Below are 13359 nucleotides of genomic sequence, written 5' to 3'. Positions count from 1 at the left end.
GGCAAAACCTGTTTATTTACTAATTTGACTTTATTCAAAAAATATGTTATAACCTAGACAACTTTGTAGATTCACTGTGCATACTAGAATAGTATTAAGTACCTTTTTAACATTTTTATTAGAATACTTAATTTTAGGATTTAATCAATAGAACGTTATCCGATTATCTTACTCATAAGTTTTATTTCTTGGGTTTATTTCAGAATTGAATGTGGTTTCAGCAATATAAAATACTTTAAAAATTATTTTATTGAAGTATAGCTGATATACAATGTTGTGTTAATTTCTGCTGTGCAGCAGAGTGATGCAGTTATACATATATATGTATATATACATTTTTTTTCATATTCTTTTCCATTATGGTTTATCACAGGATATTGAATATAGTTCCCTGTGCTGCACGGTAGGACCTTGTTGTTAAAATACTTTTATGTGGCATAAAAATAATTGATGTTTACTTCCAAATCTAGTTTGAATTTTCATATATATATTTTTTTAATTAATTTATTTATTTTATTATTTTGGGGTGTGTTGGGTCTTCGTTTCTGTGCGAGGGCTTTCTTTAGTTGCGGTGAGCGGGGGCCACTCTTCATCGTGGTGCACGGGCCTCTCACTATCGCGGCCTCTATTGTTGCGGAGCACAGGCTCCAGACGCGCAGGCTCAGTAATTGTGGCTCACGGGCCTAGTTGCTGCGCGGCATGTGGGATCCTCCCAGACCAGGACTCCAACCCATGTGCCTTGCCTTGGCAGGCAGACTCTCAACCACTGCGCCACCAGGGAAGCCCCTTTCATATATTTATAGTAAGATTAAAATAATCTTCTGCTCTGTTTCACATCATCCATATCTCAGTTTCTGTTGGATCATACCCATCAGCATGCAAACATACTATTTCACTCATCTGAAGAAAAGCAAAAGCAAAATCATCAACTGTCCCCTTGGTCCACACCCGCCCCTTCAGCTACCCCATTTCTCTGCTTCCCTTTACAGTAAAACTCTTTTAAAGGTTACCAGTATTTGTACTCTTTACTTATTTTCCTCCATCTTCTCTTGAACCCATGCCAAGCAGTCATTTATACATTGCTCACTGAAACAGCATCTTCTCCCCTGCCCCCAGTCTATTCTCACCCTGCCCCATTCTATTTTTGGAGCAGCAGCTTGTGAATCTTGAAAAGTATAAGTTAGATAATACCACTTCTCTGTTTTAAAGCCTCCAGTGTTTCCACACTCATAAAAACAATCTAAATGCCTCCATTTCTAATCTCATCTCCTACTGTTTCTCCTGACTCATACTAATGCAACCACACTTGTTAAGTCTTGAATCCACAAACATGCTCCCACCACAGGGACTTGGAACACCCTGTTCTAACTAAAATGTACTTCCCATATTCTCATGGCTTACTCCTTCTGAAAAGCTTCCATGACCATCTATGACACGTGCCTTCTTGGCATCACCTCTGATGTCATAAATGTTGCAAAGTATTCCATGGGCTCTAATTAATTTACTTTCAATGTCAGCCTCCCTGGTAGGCAGAGCTGTGAGTAGCATACATGGTCAGTAACTTTATAAGGAAGAAAAGGTGGTCCGAGGTAAAGATATACATCAGCTCCTGGGCTGTGGCAGATGACTTGACTAGTACAAGATTGGAAAATCAGAAATAAGAAAGTCTTGGAAAGAGACCGGTAAATGCGCTCACGATAGTGAGCATGCAAATCTATAGGTCTCAAGTTAATTTACACAAGAGAGTATCCCCAACAGAGGAAATGGAACAACTAGGTCGATTGGATAACTTGTTCAGGAGCTTCTCTCCTTGGCCACTTGAGTGCTTGTGCAATGGGCCTCTGAACAGAGGGCCATTGGTGAAGGCTGTGCATGGACCAACACCAGGGACTCCCTTTCACCAACGCTAAGCTACCTACCGCTGTTGCTGAATACCTGCTCTGTCAGTAGCGGAGACCAACACTGAGCTCTCAGTGGGGACTATCCCTCCAGAAGTACACCCAGCCACTCAGTGACAAGTCGACTGCATCACTCTCCTTCCCTCATTGACAAGCAGAGATTCACTGTTTCTGGAACTGACACCTATTCCAGATATGGGTTTTGCCTTCTCTTTCCACCATGCCTCTGCCAGCCTCATCTTCTGAGAACATATAGAGTCTGAATTACTGCCATGAGATGCCATAAAACAGGGCCTCAGAACAAGGAACATATTTTATAGTGAAAAAGTAGTGATAATGGGCACATGACCATGAACCCTGCATCACCCTGAAACATGTGGTCTAATAGAATGACGGAACAGCCTACAAAAGGCAAGACTAAGAACCCAGCTTGGGAACAACGTCCTGTGGAGTGGGACGCTGTGCTCCATCATGTGCCACATGCACTGAGCCAATGGCAGATCCATACTGTTGTTTCCCAACAGATAGAATACATGGAGCTGGGAATGAAGGGTTACTCCCCGTCATTATCACTCCCAGTGATCCAAAAATTGAATCTGTGCTTTCTGTCCTTGCAATTTTAGTTTCTGCTGGATTCTGGGTCTGAGTTTCCAGGTAGAGAATGCTTCTGCCAGGGGTCCCAATATGGGTTCCACTGAACTGAAACTACCACTACTAACCGATCAGTTTGAATTGAGCAAACATAAGTAGTAGACTGGTAGAGATCATCCATTCTGATGATTGTGAAGAGGGAGGGTTGCTTTCACCTAATGCAGATAAGGAGCAGTATGTCTGGAATTCACGGTATTCCTGGGGCGTCTCTTGGCTTCCATGTGCAGTGATAACTGTGAATAGGCATAGGTGGCAACCACAGCCAAACATGGGCAAGGCAACTTTGGGCTCAGATCCTCAGGACAAAGGTTAGCGTCACTCCATTAGCTGAAGTGCTGGCTGATGGTTAGGGAAATTACAATGCGTGATAGAGAGGGGACGTGCATATTAATTATAGCCTCAGGACCAGTTGTATTACTGCGGCCTGTTGCATGTCCCACTAACCCTCTTGTATTAAATCTTTAGCAGAGCTCTTAGGTGGCCACTGCCTTGTAGACCTGACAATGGATTGTACTTAAAAGTAGGGCCTGAGGGGCTTCCCTGGTGGCGCAGTGGTTGAGAATCTGTCTGCCAATGCAGGGGACACGGGTTCGAGCCCTGGTCTGGGAAGATCCCACATGCCGCGGAGCAACTAAGCCCGTGTGCCACAATTACTGAGCCTGCGCGTCTGGAGCCTGTGCTCCGCAACAAGAGAGGCTGCGATAGTGAGAGGCCCGCGCACCACGATGAAGAGTGGTTCCCACTCGCCACAACTGGAGAAAGCCCTCGCACAGAAACGAAGACCCAACACAGCCAAAAATAAATAAATAAATAAAAATAATAAAAAAAAAAAAAAAAAAAAAAAAAAGTAGGGCCTGAGCATACCTGTATGGTACAAGGGATCAACTGTATCAGGTGCCTTTCTTACTCAGCCTCACATCCTGGTTCCCGCCTCTTAACTCTAGCCGCAGAAGTGGCAAAAAGTTCCCCATGTACTTTGACTCAATCTGTGCTTCCAGCTCTAGCCTCCAGGTCCCACAGCATGTCTTTGTCCCAGGGCTTCTTTGATGCAGTGACTTGGGACGTTGGAACCCAGATGGCATATACCTATGTGCAGCCTGAAAGTGCAGGAAAAATCATTTCCCCCACAGGGAACTGTCAGCTAATAGGACAGGATTTGATGAATAAATGCTTCTTCCCATTGATTCTTTGCTTCTGAGAGGCAGTCTGTATTTTCCTTAAAAGTCTTTTCCGGCAAGATTGAACCCCAGCTGTTTTCAGTGGTGTCCAGGTTTTCTTCTTCAGGTTTTCTTCTTCAGGTTTTCTTCTCTCTTGTCCCTAAGGGATCACCACCCAAATAAACTATCTACTTGCAAGTCCTTACCCCAGATTTTGCTTTATAGGTACTCAAGGTAAGGACCCCATGTCTTATAAAATCGTGTTCCCTTTGTCTCCTCTTTCTATGCCCTTTAGCCTGCTGTTTTCATAGTAGTTATCTCCACTAGACATAGCATCTGGTGGTATATATTTGTATATTGTCTGTTTCTCCACCCCTCCCCACCCTATTACTGGGATATAAGCCATTTGATTACAATGCAGTTAACAACCTGACAAATAATAGGTTCTCAAGCATTGCTTTTATGAATAAATTAATTAAAGGCTAATTTTCATGTTTCCAAAGAGGATTACAATCATAGGGGTAAATATGAAATAGATTAACTGCTTACATCAGTACTATTTCTTATTTATTCAGTGATTCAATACGAAATAAGTGTTGGATCTTTGAAAACAGAGTTCCATTAACAATAATTGAGTGCTTTCATTCTTCCAGGTTTTGCTCAAGCAAACCAGTTTAACTATGGAGTTGATAATGCTGAGTTGGGAAACAGTGTGCAATTAGTTTCTTCTTTCCGATCAATTTCTTGTGATGTAGAAAAAGATTCAAGTCATTCAACTCAAATTACATGCTATACTAGGTATGTTTTAAAGTATCTTTAATAAAATAATTTTCATCATATCAGAACCACAGTTGTGCATATTAGTATTATAATAGTTTTATCACGCTGGCTATTACAATAATGTTTTTCTGATTATCTGCTATTTTTTTTCAGCTATTATTTTTGATTTCATGATGTTTAGACTATTTTATACCTTTATTATATTCAGTTATAATACTCTTTCCACATATTGGCATGATCAAAATATATTCTATATCCTTTCCCAGGTTATTAGAGCTATTATCATTATTGATCTTTTTTAGAAGATAAATGGCCACTATTAAATTGTGATGATGCTCTTCAAAATATCAAAATTATGCCTTCCTGTCCAGTTTGATTAATTTTGTTCAGAATCTTGACATAGTCATTAAGATTAAAGATGATCATTTCGTAGATTGACATTTCAAGTTCTTTACTATCAGCTCAAATTGATGTTTGTTATTAGCAACTTAGGAGAAAAAATTAATCATTTTAAATGGCAACTTTCAATACTGAGACAGGTAGCCCATATTTCAGAGGATTCTATCCACATTAAGCTGTTTTTCAGCTTACTTAGGGAGAAACATTATTAAAACTTTTTAAAAAGTAAAGCATAAAATAATTGTACCAAGATGATTTGTTACTATTTTAAATGATTATTATTACATTTGTTTTCCTTTTCAATAAGCACCAATGCATTAGTCAGAATAAGCATTTGCCTGAGGTCTATAATGTTAGAATTTGCAGTACAGAGTTCAGGATGGAGATCATCTTCTTCCATAATATAAAATTGCATTGGGGCTTCCCTGGTGGCGCAGTGGTTGAGAGTCTGCCTGCCAATGCAGGGGACGCGGGTTCGAGCCCTGGTCTGGGAAGATCCCACATGCCGCGGAGCGGCTAGGCCCGTGAGCCACAATTACTGAGCCTGCGCGTCTGGAGCCTGTGCTCCGCAACAAGAGAGGCCGCGATAATGAGAGGCCCGCGCACCGCGATGAAGAGTGGCCCCCGCTTGCCGCAACTGGAGAAAGTCCTCACACAGAAACGAAGACCCAACACAGCCAAAAATAAATAAATAAAATAAAATTTAAAAAAAAAAAAATTGCATTTAATTGTACAACAATTAGAATTTCAGACACTTTTTTTCAAAAATGACATGTGCATTAATGCTATACATTAAATAACAGAGTTTTGCATTCCTTATGTGTTCTTCATTTGCTTTCCAGAGCAATGCCAGAAGATTCCTACACTATTAGAGTCAGTGTGGATGGGGTTCCTATTGCAGAAAACAATATCTGTAAAGGTCACATCAACAGCTGGGCCTGCAGCTTCAATGTACGTGGCATCTCCTCTCTAACTTACGTATAATTGATCGTACGCTTTCTTTCTTGCAGAACTGGGTTTTTATTTTTTAATTTTGCAGATTGTTATCTATTTCCACATTAAATAATTTACTAGCATGTAGCTAAGTTTAATTTCACCGACTGTTAATTATCTTCTATAGTAATGGAAGCTCTTTTATCATTTCGTGTTTACCTTTTTAAATTAATTTTATTAATGAATTAAACTTGTATACTTCCAAACTATTTTCTTGTTCATACTGTTTTTTCTCTTTCTCCATTTCTGCCCTTAGTTTGATTTTCCTTTTTCTGTTTTCATCAGACTCACCTTCATTTTAAATAGAGACATAACTCTTTTCCCTTTCTTTGTACTTTCTAATGGAATGAGGTAAGATGTGACTGCATGTAGCACAGAGCCATTCAAAATTTAGTTACCCTAAATATAGGCGTTCACTATAATACGTTTTATTCTAAGGACCATCCCATATATTTAAAAAAAATTGTATTTATGTTTTCAGTTGTCAATTACTGAGTGCTGTAACGTTCCAATGTGAGATGAAATGCTGAGGAAATTAGTTATGACTTCTGTCCTCAAGAAACGTCTACGATTCCCAAATATATTGCCAAATATGAATCCCAAATATCTCTGGCTCCCTCCTCTCTCCTTAAATGTGGAGCCATCTTTTGTTTCCTAGAATAAAATGCCAAAATGGCTCCAAAGCAACCTAAATTCAACAAATCTCAAACTGGACTTCTCGTATTCCTCCTTAACCCTACTTTTTGTCTGGTACTTCTGACACATCTCAAGCTAGAAACCTGTTACATCCTTGGTTTCTCCCTTTCCTTCATCTTCAGCCCCAAACCATGATGATCCTACCCTGCAAATTAGCTCTAAAGTTCGTCGTCCCCATATCTTCTTTCCTGACATGGCCTTGGTTTTGATTCTGGCCTCGTCATTTCTCACCCATTATCGCTGCAGCCTGTTGGTCTCTCTGTCCTTCTTCATTGCACTGTTCACATGCAACATTCAAAACCATGCACGTTATTATTCCTTTCCCCTGCTCAGTATCCCTCCTTTACCCATCATCTGTAGGTTTCCTTTACTGTATCAGAGTCTGGAAACAGTTCTGTTTCCAGCAATGTCTTCTAACATTCTCCCTGACCAAGAACCCATACATCTTACTCATTTCTGCTTAGTGTGTCCTAATCTTTGCTTAGGACTCTTAAAATTCCCCCAAGCAGAGCTAAGTGATTTCCTCAGTTGTATAGTGGCTTAGTGCAGGGTTCATATACAGGCTTCATCATTTACTCTGACTTGGTCATAGTGAAACTGTGCTTCACGTTTCTTCATTTTCTGTAAAATGGAGATTATCTCATATAGCATCATGTAAAATGGAGGATTAAATGATATAAATAAGGAGATCAGAAAGAACCCAGCACATAGTAATTTCTATACAGTGTTTTAATCTATATATTCCATTTATTACTACTTTAGCACCTAGTCCACTGTACAATGATTATTTTTTACAATGTTCTGGGTCAGAGGGTTTTATTCAACTTTATGTCCCTAGAACAAGCGTAACATTTAACACTTAGTAGGAGCACAGGTTGTATCCGCTGACTGGTGCTCTGTGCTCTTTCTCTGATTAAGACAAACTTAAGAAAAAAATTTAATGCCATACAATTGAATCTTCTTAAATGATTTTTCTCTTTTAATAACTTCTAAGTTTAGTGGTGTGTGGTCTGAAAATGTGAAATAGAAAATTAAAATTTTTATTTAACAAAGTTATACTTGTACATAATGAAAAGCTGAACTGGTTCTACAAGGTTAATTAAAAGCAAACAGCACTTCCTTGACGTGCTCCTCATTCTTAGTCTCCAGAGTCCCCTACTTTCAATAACTTTATATATCTATTGTGATATTTCTAAAGAAGAAACGTATTTTTTCTAACGTATGTACAAATAATGTTTTATATGATTTATTGTGATATTTCTAAATAATAGGCTTCTTAATTAGAAATATATTTATTGCTATTTCTGAATAGTTAAAGTTTAACTATCAATATTATCTATTTATTGATAATTCTTACAATGGAAGATGAGAATTTAGCACCTATATTCTTACATCTATTAACTTGTACTGTGTAACACAGCTTGCAAGCTTAGCTTCAAGCAGCAATAATTTATATTGCTTATGTAGCCATGGGTCAACTGTGTGGTTCTTCTGTTCTGGGCAGAGCTAGACTGATCTCTATTGGGCTTGCTCGTGTGTCTGTGGTCAGCTGCGCATTAGGTAGGAGGCTTTGCTGCTCTTGGCTAGGTGCTTTCACATTTGGGAGGCCTCAGTTGGAACAACTGAGCTGATTAGGCTTTGTTCTATATAGTGTCTGTACCCTCCAAAAGTAGCCCAGAGTTATTCATATGATGGAGGCAGGGATCCCTCAGGAGAGCAGAAGTATGCAGGGAGCCTTTAGCCCTAGGCTCAGAAATGTCATGCTACTTGAACCACATTCTAATGGCTGAAACAAGTTCCAAGGCCAGTCCGTATTCAAGCCTCCATCTCTTGATGGGAAGAGCTGCAAAGACATTGCAGGTGAGGATACAGGGAGAGGAAAATTATAGCCATGTTTGAGATGAAACTGCTACCCCTTCCCACCTCCAACACACACAGATATCCTCACACTCCTTCTCCCAATTAGATTTGCCCCTGTTTTGGTTAGATCAATATTCATAACATGATTATGTCTGTATAAGTAATATTCATAGCTGAAACAAGTATTGTACTGTGACTACATTTCTCTCTCATACAGTATTTTGTTTTGCTTGGAGTTAATAACTGGGTTTTTATGTGTGTGTAGGTATTTGCCTAGTTTTCTGTGTATAAAGCTCTGCACGAGAAGTATGACATTTTTTCAATGTATTTAAGTCATTAGGTAATTTATCAAATCATCTTTGCCTAAAAGACATCACTCCTGAATCCCTCTGTGCTCCTGCTCCAGTCTGGACAGCCTGTTCTCTAGATGTGCTGCACAGCAGTCAATCATCATGGGGTCTCCCTTCACCAGCTTTCTGGGGGCTTCCTGCCTCTCTCCCTCATGTCACTACTTGCTCCCTAAATCTTATGTCTTCCTTTTTCTTGATTTACTACTCCCTCATGTTAGTGGAGCAAAGTGTACTTAGAAAATAAACTCCTACTAATAGGTTAAAATAAAATCCTTCCAATACTAAAACTTCCATGCTACTCTCACGTTTAGTTGACAGTTTAGTTGGGTATAGAACTCCACTTTGGAATTTTGAAATCATATCTCCATTGTTTCTTGGTCCTGTGTCTTAAACAACCCATGGTGAAGGATCATCTTTTTTAAAATTTCCAGTCTGTTGTGGCTCAATATTATGTAAAGTACAATAAAAATGTCACAGCAATGTCCAGTTGTTTTAAACGTCTCTAAGTGCTTACCCTTACTTTTTGTTCTTATCAGGACCAATAACTTTTGCACACTTTTATTGGGTTGTTTAAAACCCTTTACAAAATTGCATACTTGTAGCATCTAATTCTCATACTATTTTCTGATTTTATCTTTAATACTTTTTATCATTATCCTTGACTGCTGTTATTATTCAGACTAATTATTATTAATTTTCAGAACCTTCTCCCTCATTTTCTATTTTCTATAAAATAACTTGCTCTGCCATCTTCATTGATTCTTTTCTTTGTAGATGGTGTATTAAATTGAAAATCTGTTTCTAATCTAGCTCCTCAAATAATAATAGTAACTAATATGTTGTTTAATATGCACTCTTCAATTATTTTTTGCCACAGATGTAATTTATATGAGTACACTGTGGCTTAGAGAGATTGATTTACACACAACTTGGTAGTTCCTCTACCTTTTCTCTTACTACCTCTAAAAATGATATTTTGCCCAAAGTCCATTTGACTAAGTATTATATTACTTATTACTTTTACATAGATTCTCCATTAACCACTTCTGAAGTGTGAAAGAATGAGTCTGAAGTCATTCTTAGCCTCAAATTTCAAAATTTATCTCTTCTTGGAAGTTTGAAAGAAATCTGTCCTTTTACTTTAAGTATCTGGGCATCTTTCTTTTAGGTTATTCCTGAATGAGAATGGGGGGCGGGCAGCTGACATTTAGTGAGAGTCTACTTTGTGCTAGGTTATTTTGCTTATAAAATTGTTGTATTCATGTAGAGGCCATCTTTTTCTCCACCAGCAACCTTCCTCCTCCAAAAAACTTCAGTTATTCCTTAAAAACGAAGACCATGTTTCTGTCCTCTTCTGTTTTTCTGAGGTACCCTTGTGTTTATGCAGATGGACTGTTCTTGATCTATTTCTAGCTTGTTTTTCTCCTACATTATTTGTTTTTAGGCGTAGATGTTGATCTGCTTGTATCCCAGTTATTGAGGAAACTTTGTCTATCAGCTTTGCTTTTTGCCTGTTCAGAATTAATTTTGTTTTTCAAATTTCCCTTTTGTGGTAATTATTTCTCATTTTGTCTTTTAAAAAGAAGTTGGCATATGTTTACTTGAATAATAATAGCCAATGTGTCAGGTGGTGTCCTAAGTGTTTTTTGTATAATAACTCTAGAAAATTATCGTTAGCTTAGTTACTAAAGCTTACTCTGATGAACTCTTTCCAAGTTTTGCTTCTATGTTTTTGAAAAATGCTTTGTTATTTTTTCTTTATAATCTTAACCCAAGTAGGCTTTCTTTAATTTTATTCCACCAAATTCTTAAAACTCTTTACCAGAGAGCCTTATTACTGTGGTTTGACTTACACTGATAACAAAAGGATGATTGAATTTTAAAATTCCAAGTAGAAACACTTTGAAATGAAAGAGGATTTTTAGGGGGTAAGGAAAAGATTTTGAATAATCAGAGTAATATTCTGAACTTTATTTCTCATATATAAAAGGAATATTTTGACAGTCATATTATGGATATTGTTCAAATATAAATAATGTAAGAAGCAGAGATATTTAATAAAACTAGGAACAAAATAGAGATGACTGCTTATCAACAATATTATTTTACAGGCAAAAAGTTTCAGAACCCCAACAATAAGGAGCATCACACCTTTATCTGGAACTCCAGGTCTGTTATATGACAGCTGAAATGTCTTTTTTGGTTTATAATAGTTAATCAATTTTTAGTACATAAAATTATTATGATACCTAAAAATTTATAAATAGCATTTTCTGATTATAAAACAACTAAAAATTTTTTTAATGCTTTTTAATAGCTGCATATGAATCTATTATAATGTATTAAACTTTCCCTCTATTGAACATTAGTTTGCTTCCAGTGTTTCTTATAACAGCTATAGTTATACCAGTTTATAATTCCAACAGGAATATATGAAAGTGCCTTTTTCTATAACCTTGACAATTCTAGGTACTCATTTTTTTCAAGAATTTATGTGAAAAATTCTACTCCTATACCTTCTTCTAGGGCGCTGGCCCTGGCTCCACCCACTCCAAGCCCAGTGGACACTGGGTGCTGGAAGGCAGGAGGCCTTTTCTCCTTTTCTTTTTTTTTTAAAAAGAATTTATGTGAAGAATATAGTTGGGGTTTTTTTTGTATTTTTCCAGTTCTTTGATTTATGTAATTAATTTTGTATTTATTAACCATTTGTATTTCTTCTTTTTATAAATTACTGGTTCATCTCTCTTTTTAAGGCTAGTCATTCTTTTCATATTAAGTTGCAAGAATTCTTTGCATTTTAAGAATATTAACCATATATACATCATATAGATGGGAAATATTTTTTGAATTTATTATTTGCTTTTAAAATTTATTAGTGATGTTTCTGTCATTCAGACACTTAATTTTTATTATCAAATCTATAGATTTGTTATTTCTCCCTTTATTTTTATGCTGTAGAAGATCCTACCATCCTGATTATACAAATATTATATAAATTTTCACTTATTTTTCAAGAGTTTGTATGGTTTTATTGTTTATATTTAATTTTTATTTCACCTAGAATTTATGTCATTTTTGGCATAAGGTAGGGATCTTATTTACATTTTTTCAAATAAATCACCCATGACCCAAGCAATATTTATTGAATAATTCATCCTATCTTCCACGAAACACCTCTTTAAGCTATAAATACTTATAGATATCTCTTTAATACTGTAATTATTTGTTCATGGTTTATTGTATTAGAACTTTCAGAACAATGCTAAACAATAGTAGTGAACACAAGGTGTAAGTGTCTGGATGCTTGTTTTTTTTTGTTTTTTTTTGTTTTTTTTAATTTTATTTATTTATTTATTTATTTATTTTTGGCTGTGCTGGGTCTTCGGTTCGTGCGAGGGCTTTCTCTAGTTGCGGCAAGTGGGGGCCACTCTTCATCGCGGTGCGGGGACCGCTCTTCATCGCGGTGCGCGGGCCTTTCACTATCGCGGCCCCTCCCGTTGCGGGGCACAGGCTCCAGACGCACAGGCTCAGCAGCTGTGGCTCACGGGCCCAGCTGCTCCGTGGCATGTGGGATCTTCCCAGACCAGGGCTCGAACCCGTGTCTCCTGCATTAGCAGGCAGATTCTCAACCACTGCGCCACCAGGGAAGCCCTGGATGCTTGTTTTATTGGGAAACCCTCTAAAGTTTTAATATTAAGTGTATGGGTATATGGATAGATAATCTTACACAGCTTTTTCTTTGTTTTGTTTTTAGGTACACTGATAACAATCCAAGGCAGAATCTTCACTGATGTCTATGGAAGTAATATAGCACTAAGCTCCAATGGGAAAAATGTTAGGATTTTAAGGTAAGTTTCTGATGTGGAAACATTCTTATAATTCATAAATGAGATATGATATCCCATGAATAATGGGTCCAATGATATTAAAAACCACTACAATGTGATGGGATTAACTAGTGGTTTTCAGCCATATTAGAGGAAGAAAAATAGACTGTTGCCATGATTCATTGACATAGAAACAATGGCCAGTATACCTTTCTCTTTTAGTATGACATAATTGCTTATTTTTCTATGATGGATTTTATTTATAGAAGGTACATGGAAGCAAGTCCAATAGTAATTAAGCTAAAGTCACAGCACTTCATCACTGGAGAATTTTGTTACTTAATCTAACTGCATCATTTTGTACATATTAAACAAAAACCTCTGAAGCCTGGAAGTCCATCACTTAGTCAAGGTCAGGAGGAGAACACAAGTCTCCTAACAGGCAATTTGGCACTTTTTCTACTACATGTCATGTATGGGACAGTGCTGAAACTAAAAACTGTCAATAATTTATTAACAGGCTAGGATTTGAATCCTGGTTCCTCCATATACTAACTGTGGACCAGTTGGTAACATTGGCTGGTTACCTAACATCAAAAAATATCAGTTTCCACCTTTTGGGTAGGAAACTAGCACTGTCACTAGAGTTATCTTCCTCTAGCATAGGTGGGGTTATCTCAGTCCTGCCTTGAAAGACTGGAAGTCCTGTTCATTTCCTACAGAATCAGTATCATAGCTTTCAAGATGC

General features: G+C 37.4%; 1 protein-coding gene across 2 annotated transcripts in view; it reads left to right on the top strand.

Moving 5' to 3' along the window:
- Window positions 1–13359, top strand: part of PKHD1L1 (PKHD1 like 1) — a 155758-nt gene that overhangs the window by 7393 nt on the left and 135006 nt on the right. For both annotated transcript variants that reach the window (XM_057532372.1, XM_007188783.2), the window contains exons 3-6: window positions 4360–4504; window positions 5728–5836; window positions 10896–10953; window positions 12539–12632. In XM_057532372.1, the coding sequence (XP_057388355.1) occupies window positions 4360–4504; window positions 5728–5836; window positions 10896–10953; window positions 12539–12632 (406 nt within the window). The remainder of the gene's footprint in view (window positions 1–4359; window positions 4505–5727; window positions 5837–10895; window positions 10954–12538; window positions 12633–13359) is intronic.

The sequence above is a fragment of the Balaenoptera acutorostrata genome, chromosome 17 (genome assembly GCF_949987535.1).
Source record: "Balaenoptera acutorostrata chromosome 17, mBalAcu1.1, whole genome shotgun sequence".
Classification (NCBI taxonomy): Eukaryota; Metazoa; Chordata; class Mammalia; order Artiodactyla; family Balaenopteridae; genus Balaenoptera; species Balaenoptera acutorostrata.
The sequence above is the reverse complement of the archived record's forward strand: the minus strand, read 5'-3'. Positions and strand labels throughout refer to the sequence as shown.